Below are 12,786 nucleotides of genomic sequence, written 5' to 3'. Positions count from 1 at the left end.
CCTTGCTAACGTGTCCCTGCTCACTACCTGAAACCAGTGAAATAATGAAAGACTTAAGAATTGTATGAAGAAGTTGGGAAATAACAATATGATATCTCTTTTCTGTCAATTTTCCTCAGGTAAAGAAAATTTTAAAAAAGCCAAAAAGGATAACAAAGAAGTAAAGAAGAAAAGTGACCTAAAGAAATCTTCAATGCCAATTACGGTAAGACATTTTTATCAGTTTGGTTTCTCTATTTTCATGAGGTGATGGTAGAGTTTATTTTTCGTTTTTATTTTCAAGTGAACATGAGAGAAATAATTTTGTCAAACTAATTGTATTTTACTCCGTGCCAGTGGCACGTAAAAAGCACCATCCGATCGTGGCCGTTGCCAGCCTCACTTGGCCTCCGCGCTGGTGGCACGTAAAAAGCACCATCCACTTGTGGCTGTTTGCCAGCCTTGTCTGGCATGTAAAAAGCACCCACTACACTCATGGAGTGGTTGGCATTAGGAAGGGCATCCAGCCGTAGAAACATTGCCAGATCAGACTGGGCCTGGTGCAGCCTTCTGGCTTCCCAGACCCCAGTTGAACCATCCAACCCATGCTAGCATGGAAAGCAGACGTTAAATGATGATGATGATGTAAGGTGATGTCTTTTTATCCCTTAACCAGGCACAGGTGTAACTATGTGGTAAGAAGCTTCCTTCTGAACCCTATGGTCCCAGGGTGAGTCCCACTATGTGGCACCTTCAGCAAGTGTCTTTTACTCTAGTCTCAGTCCAACAAAAGCCTTGTGAGTGGATTTGGTAGATGGAAACTGAAAGAAGCCTGTCCCCTGCATTATATACACCTCCCTGTAACTAAAGTTGTTTAAAATGTCTTTCACTTAATATGATTTTATGACTAAATACTCTATGCTCTCCTTTTCATTTTTCTTTTTGTTTTTTCATTGCAGGATGTGATATTGGTTGTGTTCTCAATCCTAGTAATAATTGCTGCTGTGTACCTATTTCTGTTTTGGTATCTCTCACAAGAACCTGAATCTGTAACTACTGAAAGTAAAGACCTATAAAGATTGCTTGATATTTCTATATCACAATAATAGATGTTATCATCTCAAGTGGAAAAAAATCTGAAAATATAAATATAAAAATGTTAAAATTAATGAAGTAACAACATACTAGTTAAAAAGTAAAAAAAAAAGATATAGGAAGTATATATATATATATATATATATAATATATATATATATATATATATATAATATATATATATATATAAAGGAATGGTATTCAAAGTGTATAAAGAATATTTGTAGCAGAGTATGTGAGTATGTATTTACTGACATATTCCAGAAATATAGTTTCGCAAATTTCAGTGTTGTGAGTTTAATTGAAAAAGTAACTATCAGATGATGGTTCACAGTATTCAGTCAACTGACAATTGATTTTATCTAAAGCACAAATACATCATGTTACCGAAGTTACATTTTAAAAATACTCCAGAATGTGTGTGCAGTGTTGGTAAAGTTATGAAGCTAAGACATTTTTTTAAAGATTTAGTAGTTTTTATATTAGATAATGTCAATAGTTTTGAAAAATAATGCTCTAAGGAATGCAATAGCATAGGTAGATTTGTAAGTTTGTAACTTTTTACTTGACAGCAAAATTTAAATGTGCCTTGATGGTTAAACCAATTGTATAATGCAGAGTGTACTTAATGATGTGAGAGCATTTTGGTAACCGATGAAACTGAATATTTCAATATTTCATGAAAAAACATCGACCAAATCAGCTCAGAATTCTCCATTAGTAGTGAAAATTTTATTGAGATGTTTCATGCCAGCTTGCCAAAATAGTTAAAACAATAAAGACAAATAAAATTTGTATTGGCCAATAAAGCGACCAGAAGTCACTCTGCTTGAGTAATTTTGGCAAGAAGGTCTATAAAGCATTATTCCGGATGAATTTTGATGCAATTGAAAAATAATGGAATAATTTGGATGCTATAAGATCTAATAAATTTAATACTAAGTAGAATTCACATCTTTATAAAGGCTAATGCTGGCTACAGCTAATATAGAATAAGCTTTTTAAGTTCCCAAGTTATATCTTTAGTTTCAAAACTTACTCCATTATGTAAAACAAAGTGATCTTTCTTTGTGTCAGAAAAAAAAAAAATCCTTGTTCTGAGGTTAAGTTACTCCAAGTATTTCAGATCTTAGGGTTTTTATAATTTTAGGTACTGAAGTTATATTTTTAATTATTGTTATAGGAGACAGCAGCTGCATGTGGTGTCTATCAAATAATGTTCAGAAACTATGTCTTGATATTCTATGAGATAAACGTTGCTTCGTTTTGCATTTTACTCATAGTTTTAAATGCAGTAGATTTGATAAAGAAATGTTTGCATGTGAAAGACATGACCTTGTCTGCTGTTAGTTTGGTGCTACTAATTACAAATCACTTGTTTTGTTTAAATATCAGCTAGAATTATATTATAAACATACATACATAACTGGCACTCTGTTGGTTATGACGAGTATTTCAGTTGATCCAATCAATGGAAGAACCTGCTCATGAAATTACTGTGCAAGTGGTTGAGTATTCCACAGGCACTCATTTCCTTAATGTAGTTCTCAGGGAGATCCAGCGTGATACAGACTGTGACAAGGTTGGCCCTTAGATTACAGGTACAAAAACTCATTTTTGCCAGGTGAGTGGATTGGAGCAATGTTAAATAAAGTGTCTTGCTCAAGAACACTACACGCTACCAAATATCATGAGCTGAATGCCCTAACTACTAAGCCATGTGCCTTCACATGTACATACATTTGTGTGTATTACATGACATTTATACAGACATATGTATGTTTATGATTTTATGTGCAAGATACATATCCACTTTGATACCTTTGTGAAACCATAGTATGAATAAAATAGTCTAGTTTTCTAACACACACACATGATATAATTTGCTTCCTCATTAATTATACTTCAGCTCTGTTGTAAATATTTATCAGGAACAAAATTGCCTGAAAGAGAATATGTTTAAGTAGTGTTTGTTTTAGAATTTAGAAAAAGTGTATTGTGTATGTTCTGTCATCATTTCATTCAGGCAGTGAACAACATTCCAGTATGGTATTATCAAGTTAGGAGTTAGATAGTAGCAGAGACTTGGTTGATTCAGTGTTATGTTGTAACACCTACAGTTCAGTTGCCACAACTGTCTAATTTTGGGTCAATCTAAATTAGACATCATGTAAGTACAGATTAATGTAAGATGTAGTTATGAGTATAGGGAGGTATAACTGGCAAATTTTCGTTGGCTTGCATGAAATAATGTCTTCCTTAACCCTTTAGCATTCAGAATATTCTATCAAGTGTAATGCCTATTTATTTACACTGTTTTGAATTTATCACAGATTATCTCATAGCTTTGAGATTTTGAGGATGTGATTGTCTATTTTTAGACTAATATTTTAGGGCAGGTGTGAAAGGTCAATTTGAACATAAAACGGAGAATATTTGGGCCTGACGTTGCCGGTTTATGTGCTAATGGGTTAAATGTAACTGTGAGATGAATGTGTTCTTGAAAGGATATATTAAGTGACCTTGTGGCTTTCAAGCTGTGCTGCAGCTGTCCAATAAGTCACAGGACTCGATGGTTTATAATTAAGGATTCTTTTTTTCATTGTAGTAAAAATTATTTGCCAACATAACATGACAGTCCTGGTTTAGGACGAATATTGCTGTAAACCAGGACTGCCATGTTATGTTGGCAAACAATCTTTACTACAAAGTACTGTTGCTGAATATCTCATGTTGTGAGATTTAAAAATAATTTTCATTTTTCCTGTTAGTTTTACTGTAAATTCTTAGATTTTATTAAAAACATTACATAAATTTCATTTATCTAATATTAAGTAATGACGGAGCAAGTGTTAAAATATTTAATGTTGGTTAACTTCAAACTAATTGCAGCTTAGATAACTAATTTGAATTAATGGACGTTATGTCTGTATGAAGGAAAGAGTAAATGTTGAACAATGGTAAGGGCGACAACTCAAAAAATAATGGTTGCCACAAGAGTTGATAAAATTTGTAAACAAATAATGTATAATCCTTCTTGACAACTCTGTTGCATATCTTAGAATTATTAGACTTCCTCAATGATGCATTATGTCTGTTAGATCAATGGAGGTAATTACATTTGGGTTCCCGTATTCTGTAGGTAGTTTCAATGTAAAATATATATATATATATATATAAATATTATAATGTAAGAAAACACTGAAACTGGACCATTTAATTAAAGAATAAAATTAGAAATGAAAATTAACCTTTGCAAAATTCAATCTTAGAATTAATGGAATAAAACTTTTTTTTTTTTGTGATCTTAAAAAAATGCAAAACACCAAATATTGAGATTTTGAAAAATACATATTTTTACCAAAAGCAAGGTTCTTTTTTCAATAAATTTTTTAAAATTCTTATCTTGTCTATAGTTGCAATTTAATACAGAAGCATGTGTTTACCAAATTTTTGTCACATTTTATTTGAAAAAAATTATCAGTCATTTTATCTTTTATCTGTTTCAGTCAGATTGTGGCCATGCTGGGGCACCACCTTGAAGAACTTTTTAGTCAAATGAATCGACCCCAGTACTAATTTTTGTAATTCTAGTATTTATTCTATCAGTCTTTTTTGCCGAACTGCTAAGTTATGGGGATCTAAACATACTAACACTGGTTGTCAAGTGATGATAGAGGAGACAAAGGGACATACATATCATTATCATCATCGTTTTACGTCCGCTTTCCATGCTAGCATGGGTTGGACGATTGACAGAGGGCTGGCGAACCAGATGGCTGCACCAGGCTTCAATCTTGATCTGGCAGTGTTTCTACAGCTGGATGCCCTTCCTAACGCCAACCACTCCGAGAGTGTAGTGGGTGCTTTTACATGCCACCGGCACAGGGCTAGTCAGGCAGTACTGGCAATGACCTTGCTCGAATCTTTTACACATGCCACTGGCACAGGTGCCAGTAAGGCGATGCTGGTAACGATCATGCTTGAATGGTGCCTTTTATGTGGCACCGGCATGGAGGCCTATATATACATATATGAGATTATTTCAGTTCCCATTTTTTAAAAAAGCACCATCCAAACGTGGCCGATGCCAGCGCCGCCTCGACTGGCTTCTGTGCTGGTGGCACATAAAAAGCACCATCCAAACCTGGCCGATGCCAGCGCCGCCTTGTCTGGCTTCCGTGCCGGTGGCACGTTAAAAGCACCAACCGATCGTGGCCGCTGCCAGACTCCCCTGGCACTTGTGCCGGTGGCACGTAAAAAGCACCCACTACACTCGCGGAGTGGTTGGCATTAGGAAGGGCATCCAGCTGTAGAAACACTGCCAGATCAGACAGGAGCCTGGTGCAGCCCCTGGCTTCCCAGACCCCGGTCGAACCATCCAACCCATGCTAGCGCGGAAAACGGACGTTAAACGATGATGATGATGATGAAAGCCTTGGCCCAAGGTTATAGTAGAAGACACTTGCCCAAGGTGCCATGCAGTGGGACTGAACCTGGAACCATGTGATTGGGAAGCAAACTTCTTCCCACATGGCCATATCTGCACTTTATATGAAGAGTCCAAGTCATGCCAGCATGGAACATGGATATTGAATTATGATAATGATAACATTAAAAAAAATATGTTCATTGAAATGAATTTTTCAATGCAAATATTTTTTACTGATATACTTATGGAACGCTAAGAATATTAGCGTCATGTATGTATATTATTATCTTCGTGTTCATTTAACCGCTATAAGAAAATATAATTTAATGATAACAGAAATGCATATTCATACACAGTCTTATTATATAAATATAACATTTTATATTATGTACATGTGAAAGGAACACATGGACACATTGAAACTCCGACGTCTGGCAGCTGACCTGGCAGACACCCATAAAATTATCAACCATCGCACAAACAATAACTCTGAGCACCTTTTCAAACTCCACCCATCTAACACCCGTAAGTAAGAAAACAGCACAGCTCCCATGACTTCAGGAAACATTTTTTCACGCTGAGAGTTGCTGAAGCGTGGAACAAACTGCCGGCATCGGTTGTTAGTTGTCGGAGCACTGCATCCTTCAAGACTTCCATGCTTCCTGAGATTCGCCAACACTACACCTGATTTTCTCCCCTCCATACACACACAAGCATGTATCTGACTCATGCATTGTTCGCTTTCCAGACATTTGTACATTACTGCATGTACTTTATATGCACTTTCTGACAAGTTGTGGTGCACCTGAGCACTGTATACAATAATTTCATTATTATTATAATTTTCGTCGTGTAGAAGTATGACTATATATTTCACTAGCTAATTCATAAAGCTAACTAATAAATGAACCAACAGTTCAAAATAGACTTGTCGACTTTCCTTTGGACTTGGCATGAAAATCACCAATGTCTCAAAGGAGTGAGTGTCATGGAGTTCAGTTACATCCAACAAACACTAAAGTTTTTCCAAAAATCCAGGGTTTTTTATAACTGCTCAACTTGACTTTAAAGAATCGAAATCACATACTCTTCCTCTTTTACTTGTTTCAGTCATGTGACTGTGGCCATGCTGGAGCACTGCCTTTAGTTGAGCAAATTGACCCCAGGACTTATTCTTTGTAAGCCTAGTACTTAATCTATCGGTCTCTTTTGCCGAAATGCTAAGTTACGGGGACGTAAACACACCAGCATCGGTTGTCAAGTGATGTTGCGGGGACAAACACAGACACATATATATATATATACATATACATATATACGACGGGCTTCTTTCAGTTTCCGTCTACCAAATCCACTCACAAAGCTTTGGTCGGCCTGAGGCTATAGTAGAAGACACTCGTCCTAGGTGCCACGCAGTGGAACTGAACCCGGAACCATGTGGTTGGTAAGCAAGCTACTTACCACACAGCCACTCCTGCACCTATATATATATATATACATATTCTTTAAGTTACTTTTATAATCTCTATATGAGCAGTTATATTAACCAATGGAAAAACGACAATAATATTTCTTCAGCAATACGACATTACGTCATATTGCCAATTGCTACCAATTCGCACCTTATTTCAAAATGGCTAAAATGGCTACTTGCTACACTGATCAAGGAGTACAGATGCACCTTTGTCACTTTTGCCTCCAGAAATCCAGTGAATCAGTAATTTTCCTCGTTGCTATTTCCTGGCTTAAGCTTGTCAGAGTTCAGCAAGGATATCATTGTAATAGTGTTTTGTGTTATTGTATCTATGCCTGAATGTGATCTTTCATATAGAGGCAGGGTCCACGATGTTTGAAACTTAGCACAGTAATAAATCAAACATCTTGCATTTTCCTGGTGGTCTTTCAACTTAATTATTTTTGTTTTGACATGTAAGTGGCTGCATAAAACCTGTGATGGTGCAGAATGAGGTGATTGTAGTGGGGTAGAAGACACTAGACTAGAATAATCTATGATAGATTTAATGTCTTGCTTGAACACAATTGTTATTTCTCTTTGTTGGCCAAATAGAGCACTCAAATGTGACATCTTTGAGTGTTCTGTTTGCACACCATTTTGCTTTCTCTAGTGTTTTCTATGGATAATGTAACGCCTTATATGTTTGCATTTCATGTGTGTGATATCTCCTACTTGTTTCAGTCATTAGATTGCAGCCACGCTGGGGCACTGAAAATTATCAACCATCGTACAAACAATAACTCTGAGCACCTTTTCAAACTCCACTCATCTAACACCTGTGGACATATTTACAAAGTCAGAAAACAGCACAGCTCCCATGACTTTAGGATACATTTTTTCACGCTGAGAGTTGCTGAAGCATGGAACAAACTGCCGGCATCAGTTGTTAGTTGTCGGAGCATTGCATCCTTCGAAACTTCCATGCTTTCTGAGATTCGCCAACACTACACCTGATTTTCTCTCCTCCATACACACACAAGCATGTATCTGACTCATGCATTGTTCGCTTTCCAGACATTTGTACATTACTGCATGTGCTTTATATGCACTGTCTGACAAGTTGTGGTGCACCCGAGCACTGTATACAATAATTTCATTATCATATAAATTGACCTCCCAGGGCTTATTTCTTTTAAGCCTAGTACTCATTCTATCAATCTTTCTTGATGAACTGCTATGTTACTGGGATGTAAACACACCAACACCGATTGTCAAGTGGTTGGGGGCAAACACACACATCATCATCATCATCATTGTTTAACGTTTGCTTTCCATGCTAGCATGGGTTGGACGATTTGACTGAGGACTGGCGAATTAGATGGCTGCACCAGGTTCCAATCTGATCTGGTAGAGTTTCTACAGCTGGATGCCCTTCCTATGTAGTGGGTGCTTTTACATGCCACCGGCACGAGAGCCACTCAGGCGGTAGTGGCAACGGCCATGCTCAAATGGTGTTTTTTATGTGCCACCTGCTCAGGAACCGGTCTAGCAGCACTGGCAACAACCTCGCTTTAATATTTTTTTATGTGTCACTGGCCAGTAAGGCAACCCTGGTAATGATCACGCTCGAATGGTGCTTTTTATGTGCCGCCGGCACGGAAGCCACTCAGCTGCTTTGGCAATGATCATGCTCGGATAGTGCTCTTAGTGCTCCATGAGGAAGGATGCCAGTCATCAAATTTGATTCCGATTTCGATTTCACTTGCCTCAACAGGTCGTCGCAAGCAGAGTTTAATGTCTAATGCAGGAAAGGTATGCATAAGTGGGCTGGTTACACCCCTGGCATAGGTCACGGGTTATGGTCTCACTTGGCTTGCTGAGTCTTCTCAAGCACAGCATATTTCCAAAGGTCTCAGTCACTAGTCATTGCCTCGGTGAGGCCTAATGTTCGAAGGTTGTGCTTCACCACCTCATCCCAGGTCCTTCAACCGCTAGGGTGTGGCACTTTTTCACACAGCTATCCTCATCCATTCTCACCACATGACCATACCAGCTCAGTCGTCTCTCTTGCACACCACATCTGATGCTTCTTATGTCCAACCTTTCTCTCAAGGTACTTACACTCTGTCAAGTATGCACACTGACATTACACATCCAGCAGAGCATACTGGCTTCATTCCTTGCAAGCTTACGCATGTTCTCAACAGTCATGGCCCATGTTTCACTGCCATGTAGCATGGCTGTTCGTACACATCCATCATACAGTCTACCTTTTACTCTGAGTGAGAGGCCCTTTGTCACCAGCAGAGGTAAGAGCTCTCTGAACTTTGCCCAGGCTATTCTTATTTTCTTATTCTAGCAGCTACACTTTCAGTGCACCCACCCCTGCTACTGACTTGGTCACCTAGATAACAGAAGCTATCAACTACTTCTAGTTTTTCTCCCTGGAATGTGGCAGAAGTTGTTCTCTGCACATTTTCATTATTTATTGCTCCTGAGCATCTGCCACATACAAAAACTATCTTCCCAGTTAGCCTTCCTTTGATATTGCTGCACCTCTTATGTGTCCATAGCTTACACTGGGTACATCTTATAGAGTTTCTACTTACACCTTTTCTACAGATCGAGCAGGGCCATCTACCTGGAGAGAGCTCTCACTAACCATTCATCTATCCCTAGTTTCCTCATTGACCACCAGATAAGGGATGGGGGGACCCTGTCAAAGGCTTTCTCCATGTCAATGAAAGCCAAGTACAGAGGTTTATCTGTGGCTAGGTATTTCTCCTGCAGCTGTCTTACCAGAAATATAGCATCAGTGGTGCTTTTCCCTGGCATGAACCCAAACTGACTCTCCCTAATTAGTTGGGCTATGACCCTCTCCGTGACCTTCATTACCTGATCCAACAACTTGATACCTTTGTAATTATTTGTATCTAAAGTGTCACCTTTATCTTTGTAGCAGTTGACTATGGTTCTGCTACACCAGTCATTGGGTATGACTCCTTCATATATCACCTGGTTAACTATATGGGTGACTTGGCTATAGCCAACACCGCCAGATATTTTGAACATCTCTGCAGTGATTCCTGATGGTCCCTCTGTTGGGTCAACATTCGGCAGACTCTCTTTCTCCCATTCATTCTCTTTATTGAGCAACCTTTCATAGTAGCGTCTCCAAACCTCTCTCTTAGCAGCCTCATTTAGTGCAAGTGAACCATTATCCATGCGGACACATTTCTCTCCTACATCATGATTCTCTCTCACACACTGTCTTGCAACATGAAATACCTCAAGTCTTTGGTCCTCACGGCACAGAATATTGGCAAATTTTTTCTTATCTGCTTCCCCTCTGGCTAAATAAACCTGTCTCCTAGCTTCCCTTCTGGCAGTCTGATACAATTCCCTGCTACCACCATTCTTCCAAGCCTGTTTCTTTTCTCTAATAGCCCTGTCAACAACATTGTTCCACCACCACATTATTTTGGGTCAAGAGGGGATTTTGCACCATCCACAGATATGGTCAGTGGCCTTCAATAGGTTGTCCTGTAGAAACCTCCAGTTGTCTTCCACATCGAGTGAAGCTATATCCCCTTCTATTTCATCAGAGGCTTCGAGTAATATGTCTCTAAATCTCTGTCCATTCACAGGATCTTTAAGCTTCCAGACCCTTCTCCTCCATGCTGGTCGTCTTCTGGGCTTCCATTTATTTAGCCCTGATCCTGAAGTCGCTGACTACCAGTCTATGTTGGGTACATTCTTCGCCTGGGAAGGTTTTGGCATTTATAAGCAGCCATCTTTCCCTTTTCCTGGCAAGGATGTAGTCAATTTGGCTAGTGTGTCAGGCAGAACGGTTGGTGACTAGGTAACTGGCAGGTTTCCTGAAGTTAGTATAGCAAACCATAAGATCATTTGCATTGCAGAAGTCCAGCAGCCTGGTTCCCTCATTGCGGGAACCAAAACCGTAACCTCCATGGAGGGCCCTGCATGTTGTCCAGCACATCCGTTGAAGTTAGTAGTCACGAAGAGAAGGTCCCTGTCATTCATCAACGAGGTAGTCTGCAAGAGGTGTCATAAAATCGGTCTTTCTGTCCATCAGGTAGCCCTGGCCGAAGGGCATAGGTCAAGATAATGGTTGCTAACCAGTCATGAAGCACTAATCTAATCTTAAGTATTCTGACGCATACTCTGACTACTTCGATTACCTTATCAACCCATTTCTCTGCAAAATATACCCATGCCCCAACCCTATCAGAGATCCCTGCCCAGAAAATCTTGTACCTGTGTTCTTTGCCTGTGAGGAACCTCCTCTCCACCTTACTACTTGGAGGTGGTACAAATCGTTCAAGCATCTCAACAATCTCTCCAGACCTACCTTTCAGTGTGCCAACATTGAGAGTGCCAATCCTAAGGGTTAGGCGGGTGTGGGCCCATGAGACCCTGAGACGGGGGACAGCAGTGTCATGTACCAGAAAAGAAAGCTCGCATTTGGCAGAATTCATAAACAAATAATAGCCTTCAATTCAACCTGCATACACTACACAATTATATTTTTGCACTATATCATCACTACCTTACATAGGAGATAAACCCTAAGTAAGAGTGGGGATGGTGTAAAGCCTTTAGAAGTGTTCATGGGAGACAACCAAATGATGACAGAGGATAGGAACTTCTGATACAGATGGAGTGGGTGGGAGGGCAGGCACACAGCGAACTAGCAAATTTAGACAAGAGCATCTTCTGGATACGTATTCTTTCGTTGGAGGTATCAAAAATAGAGTAGGGGAATCCAAGTGTGTGCGCTAGTTTATATGTTGATAGTAGTAAAATAGAATTGAAAAATCTTAGTTTTCAGTCAGCCAATCTATGACAAAATTAGAGAAATAAGTGACTCTCTTTTACTTGTTTCAGTCATTTGACTGCGGCCATGCTGGAGCACCGCCTTTAGTTGAGCAAATCGACCCTGGGACTTATTCTTTGTAAGCCCAGTACTTATTCTATTGGTCTCTTTTGCCGAACCACTAAGTTACGGGGACGTAAACACACCAGCATCGGTTGTCAAGCAATGCTAGGGGGACAAACACATATATACGACAGGCTTCTTTCAGTTTCCGTCTACCAAATCCACTCACAAGGCATTGGTCAGCCCGGAGCTATAGCAGAAGACACTTGCCCAAGATGCCATGCAGTGGGACTGAACCCCCAACCATGTGGTTGGTTAGCAAGCTACTTACCACACAGCCACTCCTGCGCCTATAAACTGTGTGATAAACTTGAATAAATGATTATGTGGCGGTTAAGGATATGTGTGAACTAAGGTAATATCTTAAGGCAACAACGAGGAAGACGAAACTATTGAAACTATATTTACATGGTCATGAAATAGACAGAATATTGAGAAGAACTAATAAGGGGATTATGATCTGTGCAGAAATAGAAGAGTAGATGAATGAGGTTGAAAAGACAAAACTTCTTATCTGAGCATCTTCTGAGATTTGTATCCTTCGGCAGAGATGTTAAAAATCGATTAAGGGAATGCTTCTTTTAGTTTCTATCTAACAAATCTACTCAAGGCTTTGGTTGATTGAGGCTATAGAAGACACTTGCCCAAAGTGCCATGCAGTATGACTGAACACGGACCCATGTGGTTGGGAAGCAAGCTTCTTACCACACAGCCTTGCCTGTATGCTTATAAATATCTAAGAATTCTTTTGCTCTGTCTCATCTCATCATTCAATGTTCATCCTCCATGCTGTCATGGGTTGGATAGTTTTATGGGATCCAACGAGTCTAGACTGGATCCTCAAAGACATACAGCATCTCGAAA

At 39.3% G+C, this 12,786-nt stretch overlaps 1 protein-coding gene across 4 annotated transcripts in view; it reads left to right on the top strand.

Moving 5' to 3' along the window:
- LOC115221719 (triple QxxK/R motif-containing protein) overlaps positions 1 to 1,137 on the top strand; it is a 14,655-nt gene extending 13,518 nt beyond the window's left edge. For all 4 annotated transcript variants that reach the window (XM_036510882.1, XM_036510883.1, XM_029791929.2 and 1 more), the window contains exons 3-4: positions 120 to 205; positions 939 to 1,137. In XM_036510882.1, coding sequence (XP_036366775.1) covers positions 120 to 205; positions 939 to 1,055 — 203 coding nt within the window. In that variant the 3' untranslated portion in view covers positions 1,056 to 1,137. The remainder of the gene's footprint in view (positions 1 to 119; positions 206 to 938) is intronic.
- Positions 1,138 to 12,786: the final 11,649 nt, after the last annotated feature.

This window comes from Octopus sinensis, linkage group LG18 (assembly GCF_006345805.1).
Source record: "Octopus sinensis linkage group LG18, ASM634580v1, whole genome shotgun sequence".
NCBI classification, from domain to species: domain Eukaryota; kingdom Metazoa; phylum Mollusca; class Cephalopoda; order Octopoda; family Octopodidae; genus Octopus; species Octopus sinensis.
Note: the sequence above shows the minus strand (reverse complement) of the source record. Positions and strands in the feature narration are given on the sequence as shown.